The sequence below is a fragment of the Lynx rufus genome, unplaced genomic scaffold (assembly GCF_022079265.1).
Source record: "Lynx rufus isolate CCGP_SWC_20201006 ecotype Redwood Valley unplaced genomic scaffold, mLynRuf1.p SCAF_16, whole genome shotgun sequence".
In the NCBI taxonomy this organism is placed as follows: Eukaryota; Metazoa; Chordata; class Mammalia; order Carnivora; family Felidae; genus Lynx; species Lynx rufus.
The window spans coordinates 50727349-50741733 of NW_025814830.1; the positions used below are offsets into that span (position 1 = coordinate 50727349).

At 48.1% G+C, this 14385-nt stretch overlaps 1 protein-coding gene across 4 annotated transcripts; it reads right to left on the reverse strand.

Moving 5' to 3' along the window:
• Nucleotides 1-341: 341 nt before the first annotated feature.
• On the reverse strand, nucleotides 342-12313 carry CUNH16orf46 (chromosome unknown C16orf46 homolog). 4 transcript variants are annotated; one of them, XM_047078813.1, is made up of 4 exons: nucleotides 12125-12313; nucleotides 6431-8649; nucleotides 5301-5548; nucleotides 342-2570 (listed from the first exon to the last, which is right to left on the reverse strand). In XM_047078813.1, exons 3-4 carry the CDS (start codon nucleotides 5508-5510, stop codon nucleotides 1599-1601), a joined length of 1182 nt encoding a protein of 393 aa, XP_046934769.1. In that variant the 5' UTR covers nucleotides 5511-5548; nucleotides 6431-8649; nucleotides 12125-12313; the 3' UTR covers nucleotides 342-1598. The 4 variants fall into 4 exon arrangements, with proteins under 4 accessions (XP_046934769.1, XP_046934771.1, XP_046934770.1 ...); XM_047078815.1 differs by lacking the exon at nucleotides 6431-8649; XM_047078814.1 differs by lacking the exon at nucleotides 12125-12313 and having other exon boundaries at nucleotides 7121-8847.
• Nucleotides 12314-14385: the final 2072 nt, after the last annotated feature.

The window sequence follows — 14385 nt, forward strand, 5'->3', positions numbered from 1 at the left end:
CAAAATGTAAACACCTCTGGGCTGACTGGGCGAGGCTCTGTCCGTCACCTGCGCTGGTAGAGGCTTCCCTCCCGAGACACTCTCACCTGTTTTACGTGTACTGAGCTTAGTCCTCATCCTGCTCTTTAAAAGAGGGGGTTTGCAGAGCCACTGACTTAGGTGGGCGGGGGCCAGAGCCGGAGGGCCCTCACGCAGCATCGGGTCCAACACCGCCACGGTCCAGACACAGTGGGAAACCAGAGTGGCTTCCTGGGGGCAGAATCCAGATGGTTTCTTCACTCAGGGAAGGGGTGGGCAGGACCTAAAAACTGCCTCTAAAGTATAAAGAAGCGTCCAATCTCTGTAGGCAAAATACACCTTTTAATGACCGCTGTCCTACAACCATTTCTGCATTTCCAGTGTTCTGCAAAAACCACGAAACAGAAAAAGAAAAAAAACACCTAAACTAGAGACATTACAAAGACCAAAGCAGATGTTTACAAACACAGTCATATGTTCTGTCTACCCATCATGTGGGGGGACAGGAAGTCCAGAGTTCCAAGTACAACCTATCTTAAGCAAATGCAAACTACGTAATTACAGAGCAGCTAAGTGGTTACTCATATTACAAAATGGTTTTTCAGAGCATTTCTCTACATAGCGTGGTCACTTGGCACTTAAAATATAACTCATTTACAAATGTTTAATTTATATACAACTTTGGAAAATATGCATTGGGGTAAAATGAGGGAAGGAGGACAGGGGAAAGGAGAAAGTAACATCCCTATTCCGTGTCTGTCTGGAGTTGTACAGTTCCCAAATATTAGACGAAGGTAAGGCTGGAGGAAGCTTGAAGGGTGGCAATAAGAATCACAGCAACATTTAAAAAAAAGTTATTCTTAACCTGCTTCCCAAGATGGACTTTATAGACCTCACGTGGCTAAAACTTTTCCAGACGTGGAGACTAGCATGAGGCTATAAGTATATGAAACCCTGGCACACGCAGCATGTCGTGGATATGGTATATCCATGGATATAAGGTTAGGACACCTTGGACACAAGGATATTCATTTGGACATAGGCTGGAGTTATCTATTAAAGCAATGTTCCAGATCTTTGTTGCAAGAGAAAATGAAGCAACAAATGGATATCTGCCTGGTTCAAGAGATCAGGAAATGATTTGGTCTAAACAAGCCCTTACGCTAAGCTTAAGGCATTGGGGTGGGGAGGAGAGAGCCCCTGCCAGTTGGCTCAGGGCTGACATGGGCATCACTGAGGGATGGCCCTTCAGAGTCCCCGCCATCCGCATGGCTTCCAGCGGGGAGTAGAGAGACGAGGCAGGCAGAGGCAAGAATGGCATTACCCGTTTGCGTTTTGTAAGTGGCTAGGCAGCAGAAGCAGGTGACACATACATATGGGAGCTTTGAGAATAAATCAGAACCCATACAGCGAGGTTCAATTTCCCCTGGTTCTACTACCAAAAAAAGGACAGGGGAAGGGAGGGTGGGAGGAAAGAGTACGGCAGAAAAGAAGGATGGGACGGGGCGGGAGAGAGAGACAGGGAGAGGATGAATGAACTTCAAACAGTGGTCATTCCCAGGGAATTCTATTGTGGCAACTCAGAGGAGTCTGTGAGTGGAGACAGGAATAACAACTCTGCTCACTGTGAGGGAGGGCAAGAGAGTTTTCGGGAACACTTTGGTCTCCAACGTTTTGGGCCTGTTTTCCTGCTTGGCCTCCGTGAGAACGAGCTTTTGGGTGTTCACGGCAGGTCTTGGCTCCCTGGCTTTGAATTTGGCTTTGTAGTTTTGCGCCCCCTGTTTCTGCAAAAGCTGCACGGTGGCCAGACAGCGCACGTTGCCGGGATTGGGAGGGCACACCAGGTGTTTCTCAGGCAGGAAGGACCAGTGCAGGCAGCCCCTCTCGTGATCCGCCAGCAGGGGTGCGGGGGCCGCCCGGGGAGGGAAAGGCAATGTGTCATTGACCTTAGGGTGCTTGGCCAGCTCAACAGGTCTCTCTTCACCTTTCCCGTCAACCCTTTTCAGTCCACACGCACAAGCCACACACTCATCCTTTTCCACACTCAGCACCTTCTCTTCTGGCTGCAAGAAAAAGTTCTTACTCTTCTTACCCAGAACATCCAAGCCGTATGGGGGTGAAGCCTTCAGGGGAGGCAGGACTAAAAGGGCCCTGGAAGTCAAGGAGTCTGAGATGGAGGGACCCTGGCCCGGGCCCTTGCCCCTAATAGCCTCAGGGGTGGCCCAGTCTTCCTTGCACCAAATAAACTCCTTTATTTGCAGACTTTTTTTCTCTCCCTGACTGGAAGTGGGAAAGCAGATCTTGCTAATCTCCCTGGAGGTGGTGGTGGGGCCTCGGCGGGTCCCCTGAGTCTGGGAGGGGCTGCCTTGAGGCTTCTCCAGACCCACGGACCCCAACTTCCCCACCTCCGACTGAGGCCCGGCCTCAGAACTCCCTTGGGAGAGACTGACACAGAGGAAGCAGCTGCTGGCACTTTCTCTCACCCCCGCCTTTTTAAGCTTCTTCCTGGACCAGATGCAGGCCGTTGGAGATGTCCTTCCCCAGCCTTGTACCTGCAAATACAGCAGCATGTTACTACTCCCGGCCGAGCTGCTCAAATCTAGCTGCCCCAGCTCTGGACACATCCCTATTTGGGCCATCCTATTTGACCTGATATTTTTCTTAAAACTGACTCACCATTTTTTAAAAATTTTCACTCTATTTTAGCCTCATACTAAGTGATAGTATTGGTAATAGCATTTGTAGGAGTATTTGTTAATCTGAAACCCTAGCAATAGGGTTTAATACTAAAAGACTAGGCAAAAATACCATACATGGGCATCTTGCTGTGCTGGCTATATACTTTTTCAGATGCACATTAAAATAAAGCCAGAGCTCTTAAAATCAGAACTGTTTGTATTTATGGGGCACCTGGGTGGCTCAGTCAGTTAAGCATCCAATTCTTGGTTTTGGCTCAGGTCACAATCCCAGAGTAATCTGGAACTTTAATCTTTCTACGGATGTTTACAGACGTTCTGTCTCATCTACTAAACAGGTGTGCCTGATGAGTCAGCAAATGTCCTCCACCTCCTTGACCCTGAGTCACCAGAGCTGCTGCGTAAACTCCAGATCCCTGAGCTTCACCCCAACACACTAAGCCCATACTCAAAAGATGGACTTGGGCAGGGGGTTTTAAAAAAGCACCCCATGTGAGTCTTGGGTTGAGGCTGGTACAAAGCATTTGTATCTCCAGGGTGTTCAGGTGGCCTGACAGGGGATCCAAGTCCAGAGATGGGGGTCAATGACACCTGGCTCTTTTGATCCTCACAGGTAGGCTGTCACAAGTAGGCTAAACGTTGGCACAAAGGTCCAGATTTCTGCCAGGATCAAGAGCCAAGCTGCAACTGCAAGGTGACTGTGCCTCCCTCCGGAGTCCCCACAGAGCTCCCGAGTGGTGTGGGTGCCCCCAGGGCTCCAATAGGGAGAGACCAACATAGTGACAGGAAAGGCCCCTTGTGTCGGGCCGGTGTGGGCCAGAAGTGAACAGTCCCGAGGCACCCCATGCTGTGAGATCCCTTGGTTCTACACACAGGAACCGCTCGTAAATCGCTGCCAGCAGAGTGCTCTCCGTCCTCATTCACGTGCTGGCAGCCAGGCCCCCGGCACCAGCACAGGAAGTACCAAAGGGCCACAAGCCAGTGCAGGACAGGCCTCTGTCACACCTGCTGAGATAAGGCCGCCCAAGGAGCCGGGCAGGGCTGGGTGGCCGGAGAGAGTGAAGGGCAGCAGGTGGTTAAGCGGAAGGAGATGCTGTGGCACGATCATCCTCGACAGACCGTGAGCGGCAAACATACTCTAGGCACGGGGCACGTGCGGCATTTCTTTCAAGAAAATTCTTGAATTCTGAACAGCCTTTGGATATGTACACATTGCAAAGTCGTTACTTTCCAGTGGTGAACAGAACCTTCTAAACTTGGAAAGTCAGATCCTCAGGTACAACTGTCTGTAACACTGACTGATCTGGTGGGAGCAAGGCAGGGGTGGGTGGTGCCGCAGAGAGAGCACAAGACAAGGGTCCTGCAGACACAGCTCCATCAACCGCCAAGTGGGCTGGGGGGTTACTTGCTCTGCCGTGTCTTGGCCTCCATTTCCATAGTCATAATTAGATCAGGGTCTCTCAACCTCAGCACTTCTGACGTTTAGGGCGTGTTATGGATTGCATGATTGTGTTTCCCCAAATTCCTATGTTGAAGCCCGAGTCCCCAAAGTGATGGAATTTGGAGGTGGGGCCTTTGGGAAGTAACTAGGGTTGATGAAGTCAAGACGGTGGGGCCCTCATAATGGGATTCGTGCCCTTATAAGACGAAGAGGCGATAAGGGGTCCCTCTCTGCTTGCACCACCAAGGAGGGCCATGTGAGCACAAAACCGGGAAGAGGCTCCCTGCCCAGAACCCAGCCACGCTGGCACCCGGATCCTGGATGCCCACCGTCCATAACTGTGACAAAGAAACGTCTGTTGCGCGAGCTCCCCAGAGTGTGGTACTCTGTGATGGCACTCCCGAACGAACACAGAGCCGGGCCATTCCCTGTGGCAGGGGCTGTCCTGGGCACTACAGGATATGCAGCATGCCTGGCCTCAGCCCAGTAGACGCCAGTAGCACCCCCTTCCCCTCATCCCTAGTTGTGGGACATTGCCAAGCATCACCTAGGAATCACTGAACTTGATGCTAATAAAGTTCCGTTTACCTATGGAAGGTCAGATATCTTTCGACATCCTAATCTTTTCCAATGTGACATCCTTACAGTCCTAAATTTAGGATTCTAGTATTGATTCTAAGCATAGTTTAAGAATAAACCCACGGAGTTCTGAGTGGAACCACTAGGACGGAAATCTCATGTCTCTTGGGGAGCTTAGCCCAGCAGTTAAGGAGCTTGGGGTCTGGAGCCCAGAAGAGCTGGATTCGAGCCCTGCCTTGGCCACCGACACACTCTTTCACATTTTGGGTGCCTCACTGTCCTTGTCCCAAAAGTAAGGCCTCAATAATACGTGCCTCATAGGGCTGTTGAGAGGCTGAATGAACTGATGTGTGTAAAGCACTGAGTCCTGTGCTGCCCAGTACTAACTGGCCACAAACACCCAATAAAAGGTACCGCTATTATCATTATTTATATTGTACCTCTATTCCTAAACTTCCTGTCTTGATCATTTATCGATTTTTTGGGTAATAACTATTTTTGAAAAAAGCCAAAGGCCTGCACCAAAACACAGGCGTGTGAGACACCTCAGTGAGGAAGATACTCACGGCTTCTTCCCATCCAGTTCCGATGACGAAGTCACGGGCTTTTTCGTCTTGTTCAAGCGTCATGTCGCTGATGTGGAGAAGACAGCAAACGTGATTCTTCTCGCTTCTTTCATCTGGGCAAGTATAGGTTAATTCCGTTTTTTCTGGGCTTTGAGTCTCATCGTTTTCACTATTTTCTAACTCAGCCGCATTTTCCTGACAGAGATCCATCACCGTGATAGTTGCTGAAGGTTTTTAACATCTTCTTCCTGCAGCATGAAATGAGGGCTGAACTTAGTTTTTTTTGTTTTTTTTTTTTTTAATTTTTTTTTTCAACGTGTATTTATTTTGGGGACAGAGAGAGACAGAGCATGAACGGGGGAGGGGCAGAGAGAGAGGGAGACACAGACTCGGAAACAGGCTCCAGGCTCTGAGCCATCAGCCCAGAGCCTGACGCGGGGCTCGAACTCACGGACCGCGAGATTGTGACCTGGCTGAAGTCGGACGCTTAACCGACTGCGCCACCCAGGTGCCCCTGAACTTAGTTTTTAATACTGGTTTCTTAAAGATCAACTCGACAACTCGGGCGAAATAACGTCAAGACACATTCACGAAGAGGCCGAGAAGAAATATTACAAACGCATCCATTGCCAGCTATCGATATTATAAAAGATATGGCCAACTTGAAAGGCTAATGGGTTTAATTAAAGACCAAAGTTGGGATCGAGGAAAAGCAGACAGGGAGATGTCAGCTCGGTCTCTATCCCGGATCATGGCATAGAGCACAGCAAGGAATATAGGGTCAAGCACCCCTACCCTCCACTTCAAAACAGTCCAGATGCTACTGTGCGAACACCATGGGAAATGTGTTGAGCACGCGTGCAGCCCAGCCTCTTCTTTCCCTTTCCGGCAACTCTGGACACCAGGCAGAGGCTAGGCAGCATGTGGTCTAGACGAAGTCAGTCTGCTCACTAATCTACCCTGATCTACCCTGGATGATTGGTGTTCTTACGAAAAGGGTGATCTGGACACAGACACGCAGAGAGGGAGGCCGTGTGAGGAGGCCCAGGTTGAAGACTGCAAGCCACGGAGGGGGTCCCGGAGCAGATCCTTCCCTCACGGCCCTCGGAAGGAACCAACTCCGTCGATACCTTGATTTTGGACTTCCAGCTTCCGGGACCGTGAGGCAGTGCATTTCTGTCATTCAAGCCGCTCGGTCTGTGGTGATGCCATGTCATGGCAGCCCCCGTGCACACTAGTACCCCGTGTGGTGGTGACGGCGGTGGTGGCAGTGATGCTGAGGGTGATGCTGTCTATCCTTAACTGATGTTTTCTCAGGTTGAAAAACGGAACTTGGCATTGATAATCCAGTCAAAGAGATAGGAAAGTCATCGTCCTGATCAGGAGCACAGATCTGGTTGCCAAACAGCCAGGGTTCCAATCTTATTGCTAGCCGCACGACCTTGGGCCAATTACCTTTCTGGGTCTGTTTGCTCATCTAGAAGACGGGTGTGCTTATACTACCTTCCTACAGGCAGATGCTCCTCCTGGGGACCCCGCAAGCGGCAGAGATGAATCTCAGAGCCTGGGGACCTCCAATGGTCCAGCTGAATGCTGAGGGACAGCCAGCGCCTTCTTGAGCTTTCCTTGCTTATAATGACACAGAGGCCACTGGGATGACACACGTTGCTTTCTCTCACCCTGACGCGATCCCCGCCAGAAGCCCACTTGTAACATTTTCTGTTGAGGTAACTTCGTATAACGATATCTGTTTAATTACCATTTTGGCTTTTTCATATAGGCTTAAAGGGGCATTTTGATGCTAATAAAATTCCGTTTACCTATGGAAGGTCAGATATCTTTGGACATCCTTATCTTTTCCAGTGAGACATCAGAGGAAATGAGTGAAATCTGAAGGGGGAGAAAAAAAGGGAAAAAGAAGTGACTGAAAACCAGGAGTGCTATTCTCTTTAGAAACAGAAGCATGATTAAGGGCCAGACTGTGCAAACCGGCCCGGTCCTTTCATCTTGTAAAATTCCACTTCAGGCACGGCTCAGGCCAAGGAAGCTCCGGACCCGGTCCTGTTCTCTTCTGAATTACAAATACATTTATGCCGCACAACCCAAAGGACTTAACAAGTATGCAGTTCGGAAGGAAAAAAGCAGATTCCAAAGCAAAGCCACGTATTTAAGCGATAACTGTACGCGTGAGGTAAATAGAGAAAAGAGATATTGTTCAGGAGACATGAAGTATCGTTAGAATGTTCAAATCAATAAGAAAAAAAAAAGTTCTGTGCTTGAAGTATCTCTGCTGGCAAGGTGCTCACTACTTAGAAAGTCTGTTCAATGGCAAAGAGCTCTAATTTACTGGTTCTCAAAGTTGGCAGCACCTTGGAATCATCAGGCCCACATCCTGCCCACAGAGATCCTGATTCTAATTGGTCTGGGCCAAGTCTGGCCATCGCTATCGTAAAAACCACCCTGGGCGACCGTACAACGCAGCAGGGCTCTGAGGAAGAGCTTCCTTATAGGGAACCAGCACTGGCTGCCCTGCCCCCTCAATATCCTCCACTTGGCGTCCTCATTTTGTGCTCCAGAGCACGGCTCTGTGAGGGAAAGCCTTCCCAGCCATGGGTGGGCTTCACGAGGTCTAGGACACCTCTGAAAATGCTCAAGCCCTCTTCCAGGAAGGGGCCCGCATCAGTGTCACAAAGCCGTCTGTGGCTACAAAAAGGCTGAAGAGTCATCGATCCGAAGGCTGCCCGATGCCTCAGCTTTCCAACAGCCCTGTGAAAAGGCTGCACGTGCTCTTCTCTCTCTCAGGTTAACCATCTCCAGCTCCTCCGACTATTTGTTGGAGGTCATGAGGAACTGCGAAATCTGAGAGGAGGACAAGATTATCTCTACGTATGTCTATATCGAGACAAAGGAACAGCGGGGGCCAAAGAGGCGGTCTCGGGGAAGGCCCTGTTCTGGAGTCAGTGGAAGTCGGACCCAGTGAGGGTACTCGAAGTGCCTGTCACATCATATTCCAAAGTGCCAAAAGAAACCCAGGTGACGGTAATATTAAGTAATAAAAATAAGCGGTTACATAGCTCTTTTTACGCACCAGGCGTTGTTGTAAGCACTTTACATGTTTGTTATAAATACCGCATTTTGTGAGTACGTGACCCCTTTCATGGAGGATCATGGGAACAATATTGGCTCCTTGTGACCAAAAGTGAAGAATCATCTCTGAAGTCAGTAACCACAGTATCCTTAGTCAAATGGTCAGATTACTGCATACCAGATTGCGATGCTCCCCTGAGACACGGATGTTCAAGCTGGGTCAGGATGCCCCACTACTAAAACAGAATGTTGGTGGTCTTTTCTAATTAGAAAAAAAAAAAAAAGTCAGTTAGTGGAGAGAACAGTCTTAGTGTTAAATTTTTCTCCAATAATCGTGCCTTCAAGTTGTATTGCCCATTCTTGTCTTCCAGCTCATGTAAGAGATAACAAATAGAAATGTACAAGAAGTGGGATGCCTGGGTGGCTCAGTTGGTTAAGCGTCCAACTTCGGCTCACGTCATGATCTCATGGTTTGTGAGTTCGAGCCCTGCATTGGGCTCTGTGATGACAGCTCAGAGCCTGGAGCCTGCTTCGAATTCTGCGTCTCCCTCTCTCTCTGCCCCTCCTCTTCTTACACTCTGTCTCTCTTCTCTCTCTCTCAAAATTAAATACACATCAAAATTTTTTTTTTAAAAAAGAAAAGAAATGTACAAGAAGCAATTAAAGATCAGCTAAAAAGAGTGGATATGTGATTTCTTACAAATTGTATGCACTCTTACTTTGATGTTGAAATGTAAAGATTTGCATGGATGTAATAGTCATATTTTCTGAGAGTAAAATTATGGCTAGTTTACAGATGTGAGGTAAATCAATAGGTCATGCTATTCCACTTTCCTCACTTCCATGGAGCTTTACATTCCTATAACTGAGAGCTCATTACTTTAAAAGCATCTTTTTTCATTCCACTGGTAGCTCTAAAGATTAGAATGTTCTCAAAACAAGACATCTGCAAGCCTGAAAATTATGCCTCTCAGTTCCTGGTGTTGCTCCCAAAAGCAACATCTGATAATCCTGAAAATAACTGAAGACAGCTATTATTTCTTCAGATGGGAATCTCAAATTCCCTCATCTTAAGAACGCCCAATTGCCTGTCAATGTCTTTAAAATATAGTACCTGGAAATGAGGAAATATAGTACCTTTCAAATGAGTATTTGAAAAATATTTCAAATGTGGTCTGGCGAGAAATGTCTAGTTTGAAATCTGACTCTCTTTGCTCTAAAATCTACACCTACTAATTGAACAAAGATTGCTGCATTTTTTTTTAAGCTATATCACAACCTTGATTAACACTGAGCTTGGGGTCAACTATAACTTCTACATTTTTTTCCCCACATGAATTGTTAATAATCCCTGTCTTCTTCACTCCACATACATGCCGTTAATTTTCTTTTTGAATTGTTTTCTTTTTTCTTTTTTTTTTTTTTTTTTTGCTAGATATAGACCTCTAAATGGATCTGATCCTTCTAAAATTTTCTCCATGTTGGACCACCAATCCAACCTGCTTAGATAACAGTGAATCTGACTGTGACACCCCACAGTTTAGCCATTCCTTTCCACTTTAACACTCTACTAATTTGAGGGGCATACGTCCTCTTAAGTCACTGATAAAATGTTGGTGAGGAGAAGGTAAAGGACAATGCCATGTGGATATGCCTTGTACTTGGACGTTTATTAAGTACCAACCAGGTGTAAATTCACCTCGCTATACAATTATCTGGCCTACATGTATAAATCTCATCTACAGCATTCTTGATCTATCAATTTAGGCAATCTTTTTTCTTTTAGGTTATTTATTTATTTTTGAGAGAGAGGGAGAGCGCGTGAATGAGCGTGACGAGGGGTGGCAGAATGAGAGGCAGAGGGAGTGGGAGAGAGAGAATCCCAACCAGGCTCCATGCTGAGCCTGGAGCCCAATGCAGGGTTCGATCTCATGTCTGTGAGATCATGACCTGAGCCAAAATCAAGACTTGGACACTTCACCGACTGAGCCACCCAGGTGCACCCATTTCTTAAAAAAAGGAATTTTACCAGGCCTTATAGGAATTTACATTTACATTGATGTCTATTTATTTTTAAAATATTTAGGGGTGCCTGGGTGGCTCGGTTGGTTAAGTGCCTGACTTCGGCTCAGGTCATGATCTGGTAGTTCATGAGTGTGAGTCCCAAGTCAGGCTCTGTGCCAACAGCTCAGAGCCTGGAACCTGCTTTGGATTCTGTGTCTCCCTCTCTCTCTTCCTCTCCCCTGCTCGCCCTCTGTCTCTCTCAAAAATAAACATTAATTTTTAAAAAATTTATTGTCTATGTTAGGGATGATTGTCAGTTCCAAACAGTTCCAATACAACTGGAAGGTTGTGTTGAGAAGGATGTTAAGACTTGGACACTGGAGGAAAGAGGTCTGTGGTTGATTAACGATGTCAGCCAGGGAATAAAGAGAGGTAGCATGTGCGCCACCTATTTGCCATGGCTTATATAAAAAGATCCCAAATCCTTACTCTAGATTCCTACACCTGGCTGACACATTCCCAGGCAATTAACGGTGAGGGGAATGTTGATGGGCCAGGAGAGGAGGTGAAAAGCCCCGGCCGGGGGTTTAAGTCAAAAGCAAGCTATAATCTCTCAACTCCTTGCCACCACCTTGGCTCTACACCATGCCCTACTCCCCACCTCCATCTTCCTGGAAGTTTCAAGTTTAAAGGAATTTTCAATCTATGTCAGAATTTCAGCTAGGAGAGAAAGATGGTTTCCTGGCAGCCTCAGCTGGAATTCTGAATGGATGTTCTGTGGATCCTTAACAATGTATGGAAAGAAGAAATCAATGAATAGAAACACTGTGAGGCATGGTAGAAGTGAAGTTTCTTAATAGAGAGCTAAGCTTCAGGCATATGAAGTGGTTCAATAAGTCTTGAAGATTGGCTTGGGCATGCTGATCACTGGTAATAAAGTTTCTAAAGGAAAATGATTTGAAGACTTCAATCTAATTTACAGTTTTAGAACACAATTTGGCGGGGAGTTGAATCTTTGCCTCAAAGCGAAGCACATGCACCACTCGCACAATTTGTTCACGTTTTCAAGAGTATAAATCTTATCTCTCCATGTTAATTATCTGTGCCTTATACTTATTATGTGTCCACAGAACACAGCAGCTTTGATGATGCATAGAATGATTCCTAGGGGAATCATCCCTCCAGATCAGACCTTTTTTACTGCAGTCCCAGTCTCCCAGCTTTCCGCTCTTTCCATCCATTCACTCACTCAGTGCCTATTAGATGCCTAACTCCGGGGATAAAAGAGTAAAGCAACTCCTGTCTTCTGGGTATCACCCAGTTTACAAGTCTACACGAAAGCACAAGTCATCAAATACACGCAATCCACCTGTTGCTCCTAAAGCCTAGGCGTTTCACAGCGGACTCTTCTCTTTACTAGAATAGCCCCTCCCCTTCCCCCAGTCTCCTTCCCTTCTTCCAAGATCCTTCTTTGTTCCTTAGGTAGCTCCTTCTCTTCCTCCAGCATCCAGCAGCTCCTACCGTGTCACAAAAGATGCCTACTCTTCTTTCAAGAGTTGTCCTCTCCAGCAAAACGTCCCCCCTTACCCACGAGCCCCTCCCCTTCCTCCCTTTGCCCCTCCCCCACAGAGCTCCGCCCTCTCTGCGGCTCCTCCCACCGCCCCACCCACATACTCACCGCCCCCCTGGGCCCCTCCCACTCTTATTCCAGCCCCTCCCCCGTTCCACACTACCTCCCCCTTTTGCCTCCCGGCCTCGGTGCGCAGCTTCCTTTCGAACTGGGCAGGGCCTCTCGCTCCGCCGCCCGTGCAGTGGTCCGGGGCCTTGGCCGGGAGGCGGGGAAGCGGCCGCGGCCGCTCACACCCTTCTTTGGGGCCCACAGGATGGAAGGCTCCGGGACAACCAAGTACCCCCGCAGCGGGCGAGGGCGACAGTTGCCCCGGGTTACGGACGCGCTGGGGGCGGAGCGCGGCGGTGGGCGGGGCCCGCGGGGTCTGTGGCGGAAGTGACGCCAAGCCCGCTGGCGTAACAAAGCTGAGCGCGGGAGGCGCTGCTGGCGGACGGCCCTGGGCACGTGCTCCCGGCAGGCTCTGCGCGGCTGCGCACCTTCCACGGGAGAGAGGTTCCCTGGCCCGAGGTGGGCGCCCGAGGCGGCGTTTGAGGTAAGGTGTGAGCCCGAGCGCGAGTCAGGGAAGTAGACGCATCGGCTTCATGCCCGCCGGACGCTGGAGTTAGTAACGAGGACCGGCCTCCACTCACGGGCGCGCACTGCTGGCCTGGGCGGGATGGTGCTGGGGGGAGGCGGGGGCTGTCCCGCGCGTTGTCGGATGCTCAGCAGCATCCGTGGCCTCCACTCTTTAGGTTCCCGACTTTGCTAGCTGTCCCCAGACCGCCCCTTCTCCAGGAGAACGACTGCGGGAGGGTGATGCGGGCCAAGTTGCTAGTGGAATCTCCTCATCCTTAACTTTCTGGCCCCCAGTTGCTCAACGGGTAGGTGCTAGTTTGAATCCACCGGCGGCACGAGGGTAGCACCCGTTGAACTTGTCGCGGTACAGCGCTGTGAGGCGGGCATGGGCATTTTGTAAACGAACGAAGGGAAATGGCCGTGATCACATCCCGAAGTCAGATGAGGAACTGGAACAGTGGAAGGCTAGCCACGCCCTCCTCCTCTCCCTTTGGTCCTGTTACTTTTGGGCACCTCAAGGCGCAGCCAAGGCTGGGAACCTGTGTCTGGACTCAGCTCAAGTCTTATTCCAAAGCCCGTCTGCTTTCTAGTTTTTTCAAGTGTGAATGTTTGTCTTGTATAAATGCATTAGAATGTCTTTCACAGCACTGTGATTAAGAGGCATTTGGAGAGATGGCTTTGTATTACTGCTTTTGCACCGAACATACCGTATTAGAAAGTCTAGGGAGCCTATGGAAAGACTTGTGTAACATTGCTCTAGGATGTTACAACAAATACTTTTCTAGATATGACTTTTTTGGATATCATTTCTTTACCTACAATATGCATATTTGGATCTTGTTGTATATCACAACCTGGAAGTAAATGGTATGCCTAAAACAGTTGTACAAAACTGCGTAACTTCAGAGGCACCTGGGTGGCTCAGGTAATGGTATCACAGTTGGTGAGTTTGAGCCCCGCATCAGGCTCTGCACTTGACGGTGTGGGGGTGTGGCGTTTGCTTGGATCCTGTCACTTTCTCTCTCCCCCTCCCCCGCTCATGCTCGCTGTCAAAAATAAACATTAAAAAGTTACACCACTTTTTGAAAAGTATTGAAAGAAATGTAAATTTAATGAGTTTGATACCCACCAATACTTTCAAAATATAAACGAATTACAAGATGTAAATTCTTCCTTTTTCTACTTATTCATATTTGTATTTTTATTCTTACTACACAGAACTTTATTCTGACATTTATGGTCAAAGATTTATTGAGTAGTCTTGTCATTTTCCTGTTCAATAAAAGAATAATTCGAAAATCAAACTTAAATTTTTTTCATAAGACCATAAGGCTGAAACAGTTCCTTGTTTTTCCGGATTGAGAATTATCTCCATTCCTACTCATCTGACAGACAGTAGGAATGTATTACGTGTTGATAAATACTAAATTTATCAGTATCAGAAGTGTATCAGAATGAAATGGGTGGGGCTGTTCCTCCCCTAGTCCCAATTCATGTATCTGTGCATAAATATCACATACTGCTAGAATGAGATTCATCCCCAATTTTATTTAATTTTTTAATGTTTATTTTTGAGAGAGAGAGGCAGAACTGCACGGGAGGAGAGGCAGAGAGAGACGGAGACACAGAATCCAAAGGAAGCTCCAGGCTCTGAGCTGTCAGCACTGAGTCCGACCTGGGGCTCGAACCCATAAACCATGAGACCATGACCTGAGCTGAAGTTGGACGCTCAACCGACTGAGCCACCCAAGTGGCCACCCCTCCCCCACTTTTTAAATATATGTAACCTGAGATACCTTGTTCATTTGA

What these genes read in the sequence shown, in the direction of transcription:
- CUNH16orf46 (XM_047078815.1), bottom strand. Translation starts at nt 5,510, where the DNA reads ATGGATCTCTGTCAGGAAAATGCGGCTGAGTTAGAAAATAGTGAAAAC. An exon ending in GAACTGGATGGGAAGAAGCC is followed by an intron (nt 2,571 to 5,300) that starts GTGAGTATCTTC and finishes CTGTATTTGCAG; the next exon opens with GTACAAGGCTGGGGAAGGAC.